Below are 15,812 nucleotides of genomic sequence, written 5' to 3'. Positions count from 1 at the left end.
ATAGAAACAATGAGTAGGTTGTTGGTTGCCAGGAATCAGAAAGGCATGTGGTAGGTGGAGATGGGATAGGATAGAAATGGGTGTAGGTATAAAAGGGCCACATGGGGGATCGTTGTGGTGATGGAAATATTCTCTGTCTTTACTCTATCAATGTCAATTCAGTGGTTGAAATCCTGTACTATAGTTTTGCAAGATATTACTATTGAGAGAAACTGTGCAAGGTGCATATGGACCTTTCTGCATTATTTCTTATGTCTATATGTGACTCTATAATTGTCTCAAAATAATGAGAAAAAAGAGAGGGACATTTACAGGACAATTGGAGAATTATGAATTATGACTGGATTTTGTAATGTTTTAGTTTTAAAAGATTAGTCTACTCTTACAAGACCCGTATTGAAATATCTACTGATGAAAGAATGTATCCGGAATTTGCTTCAGAGCAATCCAGAATGGGGGATAAGCAGGTGAGAGTCTCCTGGGAAAGTGTAAAAGCATGAATAGATCATTGTTGGAGCTAGATGAGAAGTGTATGGGGTTTCTTAACATCATACATTATACTTGGTCATGCAGCATGGAGCTGTGGGAGCCAGTGCAACATGGTGGTTAAGCCATTGTCTTCAGAGACTGTTGGACCTTGTTTGAACCTTGGCTCTGCTACATATTAGCTATGTGATTTGGGAAAATTTATTTAACCTCTCTATAAAATGTGATACTATCTCAGGATAGTTGTATAGATAAATGAGATTGCCAAAGAGAAGCAGGGTGAGAAAAGGAAAGGTCTTCTCTCAAGGGATGAGAGAAGGAGGGATGTCAATGCAGGAGACAGAGGAGTTGTTGGAGGTGGAGACCCAAGGTTAGGTTGGGCAATGTCTTGTGTCTTGGAATGGAAAAGAGGCCTCAAAAGAGTTTTAAGAAGTTGAAAACTGATAACCATCAGATTTGGTGTTCAGGAAGTCATGGTGCTGACAGTAGCTTGGGTTCAGTGATGAGGGTGGGCCCAGAAGAAGGTATTGAGAAGTAGATGGGGAAAAAGGGTGTGATCACCACTCCTGACCTTGATGGGATGGTATGGAAAGACAACTCCAGAGGGAAAGAACACTAGGGGAGTTCAAGAGCAAGAAAAAAACTGGAGAAGAGAAAAGAGATGGAAAATAAGAAAGGAGGTACAGATTAGGTGGTCTTATCATAAGGGGGACCAGGAGTCCAAAGATTATGGTGGGAGGGCAGTTGCTCTTTGATACAGATTGGAATTGTTACTAAGACTGTTTTATCTGCCCCTGATATTTCCTCTCATCCTTTATTTGATACTCATTTGAATAGCTATTTAAAAAGAGAGAACATTATAGGACATTGGGAATTATGAGTGCTAACCAGATTTTTTAATGTGAGGGTAGGATTATAGTTTTGTTTTAAAAGGTTAATTCTTGGTTTTCATAGATTGGTACTAGGATATTTATGGGTGAAATGATATGTCTTGAATTTGCTTTGGACCCTGAAGAAAAAGAATATTTTGTTTTCTGGAGAGAGGTTTTGGAATCATAGTGCCATATTGACATGTGTACACTTATTATTCTCTTGTGTACACTTACTATTTATTAGGTTTCCTCATGCAGAATATGCCATGCTAATGTTGGCCCTTTACACAGTGCTTTCTTATGTGTGGATGTATGTGTTACCTCTCCAGAGTGACTAGTCTGTGACTGACTCACCAGCACCCCCTCTAAAGGCATCTGTATTCAATCTGGAAATCCCTGGAGAGAAAAGTTTCCTTATCTGTGGGTGTGAAGCTGTGGGTGCTTACCTAGTCACCAGGGTCTGAAGGACTCAGGTAATGAATGAGTCCTTTGAGGCAATCTTTGTCTGAGAGCTGCAGCTGACTCCTCTCAATCCTCTCTATCAAGGCTGAACTTTTCCAGAGGACATTTTCTGTGTCCTAAAGCAGCCACATCCTCTCCAAGCTAAGGACTGGGTGGGCTTCTAAGCTCAGCTTCTCATTTAATGTGAGGATGCAAGAGTCCAGGTTGAACTCCCCAGCAACTCCACCTGCACAACCAGCAGCCTGCCCACCAAAAGTCACCCAACCAACTCATCATGCCACATGAGGGATGACCATGTGGAGGCCCAGACTGAGCAGAAACTCATAATGCATAGGAAGGCTTAAGCAATGGGGCTAATCTTTATTGAGGTGAGCACATTCATGTTAGCTGTTCACAATGATCGCAAATCGTCTAGTTTTAAAAAACTTCCTACTTCCATACAGCTCTGTATACAGAAAGTGATAAAAATATATTGTACAATGAACAATTTCTACCTTAAAAGTATCATGATAGTCCATAAATTTGTCAATAGACAATGCAAAATACTATTTACAACAAGATAGATTCTTTGTAAGTTCAAAATTTAGATACAGCATAACTCTAAAACTAACATCATATGTTTTCCCAGGTAAGAAAGACCAGTCATTATAAAAATACTTTATATAAATTCAAAGTCAGAACTAAAACATTCAGTCCTTTAAAAATATTTTTTTCTAGTCAAGTATCAATTTCTAGATAAATGTTCTTTATCAAAACAATTACACACTTAAATTTTCAGGAAATACCTAGTATGTCAGACAGTCCACTTAAACATGTTAAAGCACAGTTCTAATCCTGTCTTAGTTTTCAGAGATGGACCACATATTTGATTATGTTTCATATCAATGGAACAATTATTCTACAAAAAGTTAAGTATCTATGTATTATGAAAGTATTTATAAAGATGAAGTCTTCAGCCTAGAGACGGGACTTTCAGGTGGGACCTGCCTTCAGAAGGCACCACTTTTGTTATGAAGCAGCTACATAGTGCTTTGAAATGTTTAACTTGGAAAGCCTGTGATGGCATTTTGACCACTGTCTGAAATCAGCTCATTCATTTCATTTTGCTTACTCTCTTTTAGGGCATGATTGGGGTGATTTCTTTGTGTCTGTGTTCTTTTTGATCTCCTAAAACATACTTTCAGCAGCAGGTAACACAATTCCGCCACATTAAGCAGCATGCAAATCACAGATGCAGAAATCATAAAAATGGTAAACACGGTTTTCTCAGTAGGTCTAGAGATAAAACAGTCTACAAGGTTGGGGCAAGGGTCAATCCCACATTTCAACACCCAGGGCAGGTGGTACCCATTGTAAAGGAAGTAAAACACATACATAAAGGATGCTTCAAAGATGATTCGGAAAAAGATGCTGCTGGTGTACGTCCACCACAGGGACCCCTCTATCCGAACCTTCTGCTTTTTAATGTCTTCTAAGTCTTTGAATTCATTTCTTTTCTCTCCTCGCCTAAATTTGCGGGCAGTCTCATGTCTGTAGTAGGCGACATGCATCGCGACCAGCAGGGCTGGGGTGGAGACAAAGATGAGTTGCAGAGCCCACAGCCGGATGTGAGACACAGGGAAAAAGTGGTCATAGCACACATTTTTGCAACCTGGTTGCAGAGTGTTGCAGACAAAATCTTCCTGTTCATCGCCCCACACTTCTTGAGCAGCCACTACAAGGATCATGACACGAAAAATGAAGATGACGGTGATCCATACCTTCCCGATGCTGGTGGAGTGTTTGTTCACACCCCCGATGAAAGTGTGTAGAGTACCCCAGTCCATCGTGTTGGCTTATTCCTAAACAGACAAAAATTAGCAAAGGTTAACCAATGGAAAGTTCCTTTGATTTTATAAAATAGTATAATTATATTATAGACTCAAGCAAATTTCTCTTAAAGTATGCTGCAAAGGGTGCCTGGGTAGCTCAGTCGGTTTAGCATCTGCTTTTAACTCAGGTTGTAATCTCAGGGTTCTGGGATGGAGCCCCAAGTTGGGCTCTTTGCTCAGCGGTGAGTCTGCTTCTCTCTTCCTCTGCCCCTATCCCCCTCCCCTTTGTGCCCTCTCTCTCAAGTAAGTAAAATCTTTTAAAAAAACAAGTATGGTGTGATATCTTATAACCTAGGTGGCTAGTAGGTTTTCTGGTAGGGAAGGCCCTCTCTAAAATCATTCTAACATATTTGAACCAGAAATAACTGTTGCGGGGTGGGGGTGGGGGGTTCAGATCATCCTGATTCAACTGAATTCAGGTTATATGTTAGGTTGCTGCTTGACATTAATCCAGGAAGTCAGATAAACAAGTAACATTTCCCAATTTTCTTTTAAGCACCATGCGTCTAAGTACTGCATCAGTTTCATTTTGCCCAAGAGATCACAGAAGTCCCACAATAGGTCTTATTCATTCAATGGCTTATCGAAGACAAAAAAAAAAAAAAAAAAAATCACTGGAATGACATAATGTGTAACTAGTGGACTAGAAAGGGGTAAGAGACCCCAATACTTGCTAGTTTACACAATATATTTATGTTTTCTAGTTGGAATAACATCATTTGCTGAAATCATGTGCTCTTAAGGAGGCATAATGTCACACACTACAGAAAGGCTCCCTTCTGAATGAGAATCACAAGCTTTTACAAAAAGCGCTCTGTGGCTCTCCACGGTAACCAGGGCCACTGCTAGCTTTCCCTCCCTAGTCCTGCACCCCTAGAGCCATGGACGAAGGAACCAGCAGTGCAGAGCCTCTTCCTACTAATGCACTGATTTAACATCCTGAGAGAAAACATTCTTGACTCCCACAGGAACTTTTGCTACAATTCGAACAGATGCCTTCTTACCCTACATTGCCATAGAAGACTAGAGAATTAATCAGCATTTGGATAAAAAGAAAGAAAAGAAAGAAAGAAAGAAGAAGAAAGAAGAAAGAAAGAAAGAAAGAAAGAAAGAAAGAAAGAAAGAGAAAGAAAGAAAGAAGAAAGAAAGAAAAAGAAAGAAAAGAAAGAAAGAAAGAAAGAAAGAAAGAAAGAAAGAAAGAAAGAAAGAAAGAAAGAAAGAAAAGAACTCTGAGAATCTTTTGAAAGTGAAGACCTTCTCTTCAGAAAAACAGGCTCACACAATTGTCAAACCTTTTAGGGGATGAGGGAGCCGCCAAAGTCCTTTCATCAATCTGTCTTAGGGAGACTTTCTTGTATTTGACTGCATACCGGGGGCAGGCTTCTCCTCAGGCTGACCCTTGACTTCCCCAGGCCCCATGTCCTGCCCACAGCTCTGCATCACACATGTTGCTCTTCGAAGCAACTGGGTAAATGAAGGCAGGCTCCGTTCCTTCAGGAGTGCTCAGCACTGAGTCTCTGGATGAGGTGCTAATGTGTGCCCCAGAAGCAAGATCCTTTGTTGACACTAATAAAGTCAGCCAGTCCTGTATTACGAAAGGTAGACTTCCACTTTAGTTGGCTTTCTGAGAAATTCATTTTTGCCCTTTGGTTTTTGAGACATCACCTTTTTCTCAGAAAGACATATAGGCCTAAGGAAACAATGCCATCATCCACATTACATGTGTGTGTGGATTCCTTTTCTGTCTGAACTGGGCAGTGGAAGTAGGGGGCACATGCTATTGAGGGTGAGGGAAGGGCAAGCAGAGGCCTAGCTAGAAATTTCCACATCATGAGTTTCTTCCCTGCCTTCTCTTACCAAAGCATATAGAGGCCAATTATAGGAAAACCCCTCCTTGCCACCACATTGCCAAGCCAAGTAAATAACAATCACCAAGACTCCCATAAGCATTTATTGCCTACTGTATACAGATGTTAACTATTTCATCTTTGCATCCCAAGGCACAGTCCAGTTCCCAGCACTGAGCAGGTTCTGAACAGAGCTGCAGAGCAGATGGGGGATGCGGGGGGGTGGGGTGGGGGGGTGGGTGGGTGGGGTGTTGCAGCAAGAGGCACAGGGGAGAGCTTCCAGAGATGCATTCCCATCCTATGAATTTGAAGGTGTTAGATTGCAACTATGCAAGGAGGAAGCACATAACATCTTAACAAGAAAAAAATGAGGAGGACACAATGTGGCTGTACTTCTGCAACTGTACTTGCACTTGATTAACGGAGTCACCAGAAGACAGGATAATTAGTGATCATGGAATTTCACAGATGCTTATTTTTTCCTTGAATAATCCCTAAGAAGGAGTCAAAAAACAGCACTTAACAAACTAGCACCCTCAGACTATTCAGGGCTCCCAGACCCTGCAGGCCAACACCAAAGCAAAGGAGGTGGAGTTGGGAATAAGGAACTGGAGAAATAGTTTTGAAAGATTTAGTGCATATACCAGCCTATTCCTACTGCACTGGCCGGAAAGAACTGAAGGACTTTGAAATGTTTATAGATCTTAAAAGTTGTTCAAATGTCATGGAGCATGAAACGTTTTAACACAGAATATGACAAGAACATTTGAATTCTTAAATCCAAACTAAAATTGAGCTGAAAGCTTACATTGTGGCAGAAATGAGAAAATGCTAATTATGATTTTAATTTAGCCTAGGCTTTAGGGAAGCATATTAATTTTTTTCAATGAAAATGAAAAGACAAAAAGAAAAAAAGAAAAAGAAAATGAAAAGACAGGTAGAATTACATAGCTAAAGACTTGAAAAGGGGGTTGGGGTGGAAACAAGAACTCCTAAGTGTGTCATACAGTTCTGAGGCCATCAGCTAAGGGATGGAGAAACTTCCAGGAGCACTGAGGAGCTCAGATTTTCAAGCAACAAGAAAAGGGAAGACAACCCTGGTTGCCACACACAAGAGAAGGGGCCCAAGTTTGCAGCAACGATGTCAAAATATTTAATCACTATTTAGGCCAAAAAATAAAATAGAATAAAAAATGTGAAAAAGAAAGAAAAGTAAGATATTTGAGCCAAAAGAAAAGAATGGGGTGGGCACGATGCTTCTTGTGCTCTAGCACAAGGCATAATTTTAACTGATAACAGAGAAAAGGCAGAGACTCTTCCCCTACTTTATCAAAGAGAAATTCTTTAAAAAATTATTTCTAAAAGCATGGTACGAGAGGTGTGGAGCCAGTGTCTACCTTCTGAGAAAGAGATTTTTAAAGTCTACAGTAAGTGTATCTTTGATTTTAAAAACTCATCTTGGGGAGTGCCTGGGTGTCACTGTTGGTTAAGTCAGAGGCTCAGGTTTTATCTCAGGGTGATGAGATTGAGCTCAGCGCTTAGCTCAGAGTCTGCTCGTATTTCTCTCATCTCTTCCTCTGCTCCTGCCACTCTCTTTCTCTAAAATATATAAATAAATCTTTTTAAAAAACTCACCTTGGATAATATGAATTATACAATAATTTTTAGTCTATAATGAAAGTCATTACAATAAATTTTCTTAATTGCTGCTGCTCCATCCTGGAAGCATTTCAGGAGGTAGGAACACATACATCTTAATGGTTAAACATATTTTACACAGCTATTCACCTAGGGGGAAAATCCTATTTGTTGATAAAGATGTTCTCCCAATAAATATTCCCCATTGCAATTTGGTTTAAGTGTCCAATCAGCAAGTTTTTGACTTATCAAAAAGAAGTTCACATTTTCTCAAACCCTCCAAAGTGCCGAGGATTTAAACTCCTCCACAGGTAAGAAGGCTGTTTTTCTCTGAGTTCTTTATCAACAGCCCTACCGAACAATGGCACACCTGTGGCCACCCATTACCTGCCTGTATAGCAAGCAAACCGAACAAGGTGAAAAAGGATAACTCAATCTGAATGAATTCGGAGAGGCCGAAGCCATGGGAGAGGTCAGGAGGGCAGAATTTCCCCACAAGAACATAGTCCTAGCTTTCTAGAAGCAGGATCCTTGACATCTGTGCCTTAGGGACTTTTCCTTCTTAAAAAAACAGGGACAATTATGATGTTAGTGGTTTTATTTCTTTTGACTTCTCTGGGTACCCAAATGACACATTCTGAAGTTCTATCAAAGTAGCAAAGCTGAACAGAAAATAATCTATTTTTACAATACCTTTGACTTCCATTAAAAATCAGCAATTTCCCCCCCTTCCTTTTAAAGGGAGAAAAAGAGATGCCTAAGTCACTAAGAAAAATGAGTGATTAAACCCAAATACAAGTGTGTCCAGCCTACTGGTCACTCAAGACAATGAGGCTAAAGACAAACCAGCTGATCTGCAGTATTAAAGGCCCCATTACATATCACCGTAGAAATGACAAGAAGCCCTGTTCTGCACACTCTCCATCATTCCCTTGCCAGAACTGCGCTGCAGGGAAGTCACTCCGTGAATGTGACCCCATGTTTCCTCCAGTGAGAGCTGCTCTTTTGATTCCTTTGTCTAGTACACATCCTGAGGATCTTAGGCATGGGTCCCGTGTATCATCGTCCATGCGCTAAGAGCAGAAGGACAACTTGCCTCACAACTACTGGGAGTCAGTCAGGGAAATGGACTGCCCCAAGCTTTCTGACCCTTCGCTGCAGTCACCTGCCCCCAGGACGCTCTTCCCCCTTGAGGGGCCCAGAAGAGGAAGGAGCTGACAGAGGGTAGAAGATTCAACAAGTTGGAAAGGAGGATATTTGGCTCCACTTGTTCTTCCTGACCTTGCAGTAGGTTGAAGCCACTTGTGGCTTCTTCTCTCTGGGGGAAGAGACTGCTCACTGGCCCAACCCTCCCCAGCCTCTCCCTATAAAAACATAACTCCTGGGGTAGCGTTCCATCAACATTTTGGGTGTAGAAGATTTGAAGGCTGAATGCTCTGAAAATTCCTTTCCAAAACAACTGCATCCGTTGGAACTCTTTGCAGTTAGTATTAGTAAGCAAAATACCTCCTTTCTCTCAGGCTTCAAGCTGGCCTGCAGCCAATGGGAAGAGCTTTTTCAATAAAAAGTAAAATATTAACTGTTTCTTTGCAAACAGAGAAGTTAACTGGTGCCCCTCTGGCTCTCTTTTAGGGAAAGAATACATTTGCCTAGCTTCTGTAGTCTTGTCTCCATACAAGAATGTGATTATACTTTGGGGTACCTGGGTGGCTCAGTGGGTTAAGCCTTCAACTCGATTTTGGCTCAGGTCATGATCTCAGGATCATGATCTCAGAGTCCTGAGATGGAGCCCTGCCTCCAGCTCCTGCATCTGGCTCTGTGCTACTGAGTGTGGATCCTGCTTAAGATTCTCTCTCTCCTTCTCCCTCTGTCCCTCACCTGCTTGTGCTCTCTTTCTCTCAAAAAAAAAAAAAAATGTGGTTACACTTCAAGTTACAAAGGTAAACTGTCTTTGGTTTCGTGGTACAACTAATGCTGGTGAATAACTCCATGTTGCATTCTTGATACTAAAGCTCCAGTCAGGAATACTTAGCTCTAAGAATAAGTAAACCATTGATCTTATTTCTGATGATACACACAGCATTATGAAGATAGAGTGTCCTTCCTTTGTACACTTCAAATAATTTAAGTAACAAAATTTCTTGATTGTTTTAAAACTTAAGAATTTAATCATAACCAATTTACTTAATGATGCCATTTTAGTTTCACTGATGACAGAACCAAAACTAAAGCTTTAAAATTATAGTGTTACCCCTTGGTAGACACCAAGAGGTGGAAAATGTCTTTCTAGGAAGTTCTATTGCCCTTTGGATGACTCTTTCAAACTTATTCATTGAATATTTGATATACTTGAGAACAAAACACATTCTTCATGGTTTCCACATTAGCTCTGACTAGTTGAGGAGTTTTATATTGATAAAAAAACAATGTCAAAGCAAAATAAGCACATTTGGGCCTTCCTTCCAAGGACTCACAGCTTATTGGCCTGGAGAAGAATTAGGCAGTGTTCCCTCCTCAAGGGCTTCAGGCTTTCTTCTACACCATTTGAGTGCCTAGAAGCCAATGTAGCACAGTAATGACATGAATATAATTCTTTGTGCAGTTTTAGTTCAGGGAGGATGTCACCTGTTGAGAGAAAAATAATAGATGTGACCATATTTCTTAAACTATGCCCTATGTGACTATTGTGTGACCTTTGTGGGTAGTTTTTCTTTATCTCCAGAACTGTTAGGAGGGAAGTCTAGAGACTACCAGCTTCCTGATGCTTCATACTTTGAATATTAATAAAATAAAAATAAAATCTTTAGTGTAGATTCTTTGCTACCAAAATAATAATAACAATATTACCCAACCCCAAACCCCAAGTCCATTCCTTGAGCAATTAAGAAAAAAAGTAAGGAAGTTTGAGAAACTGGATATGCTCCTCTTTCCCCTAAATCAGCAGTCTAAAAAAAAACAAAAAACAAACAAACAAACAAAAAAACTCAAACTCTTTACTCAAGAAGAATCTATGTCTATTGTCTCTAGAAAGCTCAGGTCATCCAAGGGACAACCTTATCTCTGATTTTTAAATTTAATGACTCAAAATTTCATCAATCGTCCTTTCAGAGTAACGGCTAGTGATAAAATGGATTTAGGATTTACTTACTTCTTCAAAATTAACTCAATAAAAATGAAAGAACTTTTTCTATGTCTGGAGTCTAAACATAAACATGGATAATTCATAGAGTTACATGTATTTCTTAATCCATTTAAGAAGTCAAAGAGTTAAAGCATTTTCCATTAAGCAGTCTCTGTCAAAGCAAACCTTCGTCCTTTCCAAATATTTCAGTCTAACTTGAGTTGAGTGACCATGAAAATAAAAAAGGAAAAGGTGCTCAGTGGAACCCAGTTCCATTCTCACGGTTCAAGCAAGTAAAACAGAAATCTTAATAAATCATAATGCAGCCATTGGACAGATTACGTCCTCATGGCCAAGAAGCTTGTGTTGAAAATTATTTTCCCACAATTTTATTCTATTTAAGATTTTAACTAATGTCTACAAACCACTCATAGCTCCTAGAATATTCAGTTTGAATCGAAGATGCATGGTCAAGGGTTTGCAAGTAGAAATTTTCCTTTCACCCTTACTGAACTGTTTGTTTAGTCAGACCTGCAGTTCTTTTCTTTCTTAAAGCTATTGTAATTCAGAAGAAAAACGTCAGAAAAGGAAAATAAAGTCACTGTTACCTGCACCAGGATTGGCTTTAAAATAAAACCCAAGTGAAGCAGCGGGTCTGACTAGTGTCTTCCCAGTCTGGGTCACTGCTGGGAAGGTGCTGGGGAACCCTGCTCCCCGCCCCCTCACCCCAGGCTACAGGGTGTTGATGTTCTCTCTTCATAACTTCCTTCTCCCCTCCTTGGCAGGGCTCAAACAACACCCCCAAAGACTTTGCCTGATCCAAACAACAGACAAAGCTCTCCACAGGAGCAGTTTTGAGCAGGATCCTGCAATTCTAAGGAAACTGCATTGGGGCAGGACATTCTCTTCTGGAACGCTGGTTAGATTCTACTAGAACTGGGGCAAGAAAATACTTCTATGGCATAAAGTCTACTGAAGGGAAAGGACAACGATGATTTGGCACTCCACTGATAGCAGGATTCCACCAAGGGGACACTGCGGTCCCCACAGGGGTGCACTCCAGGCGCGCAGAGCTGCATTCAGGCCACACTCACCTCAGGTTCAGTCCTGCGCTCCAGAAAGGGAGGCCAAGCCAGTCAGAACCCTCGAAGCCAGGTAACACCTGGGACTGCTCTCTGTCACTAGACAGGAAGTACCTTCTGGTGCCTCCACCTCTTAACTGAGATGTGTCACCAATGACAATTACTATTGTCCAGTAATAGTCCAGTAATTGTATTATTGTCATTTGCGTTTCCCAAGTTCCTTGGGCATCCATCATGCAGCCAGACGGGTCAGTTCTGCCTGTGACTCGTCCCCTCGCCCGGCGGAACCAGCTTTCCTTTACCAAATCCAGGCCGGACTCGCAGTGTTCCATAAAAGCAAAGAAAATCCCAAACGCAGCAAAGGAAGTGGGAGAAAGGGGCACAGGTCCACACCCTCGCTCACACACACCATGCGGTATATTTATAAAAACCTGTTGTGCAGGTCGAAGGGGGACCATCTAGGGCAAAAGTCCAACCCGTCGGTCCTCGTTCCTCCGGCTGCGCAGAGGGCGCCAGGCAGCGCGGGGCCGAGCGCGGCGGGGCCTCGGCGGGCGCGGGAGGATGCGGATCCGCCGCAGATAAGGTTGCCCCAGGCAACCCCCGAGCGCGGCCACCCGGCCTCCCGCCGCCCCGCCACCCGAGGGCGACTGCGCCCCGCGGCACCGGGCCCACCTGTGAGCGGTGGCCAACGAGGGCGAGGGGGCGAGAGAGGCGGCCGCGGCGGGCTGCGGACCTCGCCGCTCGGGTGCCCGGAGGCAGCGGCCAGCGGTCAGGGGCCCGTGCCTGGCGCGCGCTTACCTGCTCGGCGGGGCGGCGGCGGGGTCCCGGGGTCCCGGGGTCCCGGGGGCGCGGAGCTCTCCGCGCAGGGCGGCGCCCTCGGCTGCAGCCGGGCAGCAGGTCGGCCTGGGCGCCCCGGCTTTCGGGCCGGTGTCAGGAGTGTGCGGTCGGTGCTCTGGCTCGGCTTCGGGTGCCGGCCTGGCTCCCACCTGCAGCGCCTTTTAACCGCGCCCCACCCCGCCTCTGCCCTGACGCTTCCCCGCGACTGCGAGAGGCGAGAGCGCGGAATTCCGACGCGCGCCCGCCCCGGGGCGCGGGGTGCAGGACTGGCCCTCCCTCGGGGGCGCGGAGAGAGAGGGCTGGACACCGGGCGCTGGGGGTGCAGGGCTGGCCCTCCCTCGGGGGTGCAGGGAGCTGGCCCCACCTGGTCCTGGAAGGATGGGGGGCCCGCTTCTCCTGCCGCTCCGAGGGTTCGCTGGCAGAGCCCGCGCTCCAGGTGGGAGGCCGCTCGACTGAGAACCGGGGTCTCCTGGGCAGGTGCCTTAGGGAAAGGGACCGAGCGAGTGGGTCCGCAGCCATTAGAGAAGTTCCCGAAGGAGGTGGACTCGTTGGAAACAGTGTTAGAGGCAGGTTGTGTTTTGGCCAGGACGCATCCTCCTTTTTTTTTTTTTTTTTTTTCTGGACACTGTCTCCTAGCCCTCTGGGTACCCGTGCACCGCCTTCTCCTAGAGAAGCCTGGAGGCACAGTGACTGTTGTTTTCTATTAATTAGTGACCATTAATGACCATAATGACAAGGTTATTTTTATTAGTTCCCTCCATCCTTTGACACCTCCTCCACGGGAAGCAGAGTGAGGCTTTGTTGGCTCGCCTGGCGCAGCACTTAAGGACCCCACTGGCGCCTTCCTTTCACAGACAGGGCTTCGATCACCTAGGGTAGGCGCAGGGGCTGGTGGGGTAGAAATATTGGGAGCTGTTTAGGGACCCGGCTGCACAGGTTCAAACCTGTTCTACATCAGACAAGAGGTGTATGACTTGCTTATTTCATAAAATTGGTTGGTGATTAAATGTTCCCACCTAAACCATACATACACTAGTTGTTGGGTCATATTCTCTCATACAACAGAGTTAGTGGTGGTTCTTAAAGTGTCTCTTTAAGGTCTTGAAAAATGAACCATGACTATAGAGATCTACCTCCCAAAATACTTTGAGGAGAACAAGATTCTCAGAGAATTGCCCTGCCTCAAATAACTATAAAAACACTTTGAGGGGCCCTGGAATGGCCTTGAATGTAAGGTTGGAGATATGCAAAAACCTGTTTTAGGCTTTTTCATTAGACATACTTGCTGTCTTCATGTAGCCTGTGCCTTGAATGTTCCATCAGCTTAAGGTCTGGCTGGTCCTCTCCTGCCCTCTTTCCTAGTCTTCTCCATCATTCCCCTCAAACAAATGTACCTGAGTTTGCATAGTAACATAATTCAATTATAATAGCAGACTGTAAACCTCTTTGGGAATTATAAACAGGTTAAGCCTTTTTGCATTCCCACCAACAACACTAGGTAAAGTACTTTGCACATAGTAGATGCTGCTCCATGAGTATTTGCATATTGCTTGGCAAAACCCAAGCAACATAGCAGATAATCCTGGAAATGGCTTTTGTTCCTAGAGCATGACTGTCCACATTCCCGCCCCTTACAGCTGCTTCCACACAGCACTGTGTTTGGGCATTTATATTCTGGACCAATGGAAGTTGTATCAGGACTCTCCCAGGAAAGAACTTTTGAACTAAAGTAGTCACAGAGAATGTGTTAGTTACCTTTGCTCAGGTGTCCATTTCAACACTGTGCAGAAGTATCCCTGTTCCTGTTCAGATGATCTATGGCTTTTCACTTTGTCATTTACCTCTTAATGTTTAATCCCCAATCAGTTTTCACTTATCAGATGGTCCCATTGCTGCAGAAATTTAATATGGATTATATAAATGTACAGACTTGTTGAGGTGTTCATTTGAAAACTGAAGTTAAAGATTTTACGCTGATGAGAACCAAAGGCATCTAGAGTGTTGACTGGGTTGTGAGCTGTGTGACAAACATGGAAAAGCCTTCCAGAGCTGATTACAGTCGTACTGTCCACTTAACAGTATCACACGATTCTGAAAGCTATGTTTTTCCAGTCCTGGTTGTAATCAATGTCGTGAAACTCATTTGATGGATATCTTCCCTCTGTCTCTCAATGATGATTTCCAGAAGCCATAAATTTAATCTGCACAAATTGTGGAGTGTGGATCTTTCTTTGCAATACCAGGAGATTTGGAGGGATGATGGTGAGATACTCTTTTGAAAATCTATAATTTCTCTGAGTGACCTCTCCTGCTTTTACATAGAGAACAAAGGAGACTCCAGCCCCTACTACCCACCAGTGCCCCCACTCCTCATACTCCTCCCTGTTGGCTGCTGGTACAGACTCACAGTCTAAGGTGGAAGTAGGGCACAGGGACTCTTCCTTGGAACTGACATAGTATCAGACACCTGGAAGGGAGAGAACTGTGTGCAACAAGAAGAGCCTATATTGAGCAGACCTATATTAGGCTGAGGACATGGAGGAGACAGTTCCCATCTCAAGAGTTTTCTAGTTTTATTTTTCAAATCTGTGTGCAAAAGTTATGTGAGATGTTGTTGAAAGGATAATATGATACTATACAGGTTCCTGGGAATCTACTTTTGTGGATCTTGGGTGAGCCCAGGAACTTTCATTTTTATCAATTATCTTGAGTATTGCTGATATAGGTGGTCTGAGAACCATACTTGGAAACATGCTAGTTATGGATCTTCTTCGCTTTTTGATTTTTAAAAAGATATCAGTTTTTATTTTTCCTCATGTATTTCATTTCATTTCCAGGATAGTTAATATACAGTGTTATGTTAGTTTCAGGTGTGCATTATAGTGATTCAACACTTCCATTACATCGAACCTAGAAACAGACTCTTTTTAAAAAAAACCAAAAAACTGGGATCCCTGGGTGGCGCAGTGGTTTGGCGCCTGCCTTTGGCCCAGGGCGCGATCCTGGAGACCTGGGATCGAATCCCATGTCGGGCTCCTGGTGCATGGAGCCTGCTTCTCCCTCTGCCTGTGTCTCTGCCTCTCTCTCTCTCTGTGTGACTATCATAAATAAATAAATAAAAATAAAAAAAAAACAAAAAAACATATTTATTGCGACACCTGGATGTCTCAGTCAGTTAAGTAGCTGCCTTCATGAGGCTTAGGTTATGATCCCAGGGTCCTGGGATAGACCTGCATCGGGCTCCCTGCTCAGCTTCTCCCTCTCCCTCTGCTGTTCTTCTTGCTTGTACTCTCTCTCTCTGTCTGTCAAATAAATAAATAAAATCTTTAAAAAGAGAGAGAGAGCTGGACCCTTAACTGACTGAGTCACCCAGGTTCCCGTAGAAACAGACTCTTCACTATATAGAACAAACTGGTGGTTACCAGAGGGGAGGTGGGTGGGGGATGGGTAAAATCAGTGATGGAGATTAAGGAGCGCACTTGTGATTTTTAATTATGGTAAAAACATATAACATAAACTCACCATTTTAAATTGTACAATGCATAGGACATTTAGTTCATTCATGGTGTTGTGCAACCATCACTACCGTTTAGTTC

The 15,812-nt window shown here is 43.2% G+C and overlaps 1 protein-coding gene across 4 annotated transcripts; it reads right to left on the bottom strand.

Moving 5' to 3' along the window:
- Positions 1-2,155: 2,155 nt before the first annotated feature.
- Positions 2,156-12,402, bottom strand: GJB6 (gap junction protein beta 6). Of its 4 annotated transcripts, none has more exons than XM_038573517.1 (3): positions 12,178-12,381; positions 9,651-9,801; positions 2,156-3,661 (listed from the first exon to the last, which is right to left on the bottom strand). In XM_038573517.1, exon 3 carries the CDS (start codon positions 3,644-3,646, stop codon positions 2,861-2,863), a length of 786 nt encoding a protein of 261 aa, XP_038429445.1. In that variant the 5' UTR covers positions 3,647-3,661; positions 9,651-9,801; positions 12,178-12,381; the 3' UTR covers positions 2,156-2,860. The 4 variants fall into 4 exon arrangements, with proteins under 4 accessions (XP_038429445.1, XP_038429446.1, XP_038429444.1 ...); XM_038573518.1 differs by lacking the exon at positions 12,178-12,381 and adding an exon at positions 11,392-11,800; XM_038573516.1 differs by lacking the exon at positions 12,178-12,381 and adding an exon at positions 10,906-11,047.
- Positions 12,403-15,812: the final 3,410 nt, after the last annotated feature.

The sequence above is a fragment of the Canis lupus genome, chromosome 25 (assembly GCF_011100685.1).
Source record: "Canis lupus familiaris isolate Mischka breed German Shepherd chromosome 25, alternate assembly UU_Cfam_GSD_1.0, whole genome shotgun sequence".
Classification (NCBI taxonomy): domain Eukaryota; kingdom Metazoa; phylum Chordata; class Mammalia; order Carnivora; family Canidae; genus Canis; species Canis lupus.
This window is presented reverse-complemented; position numbering and strand designations above follow the sequence as displayed.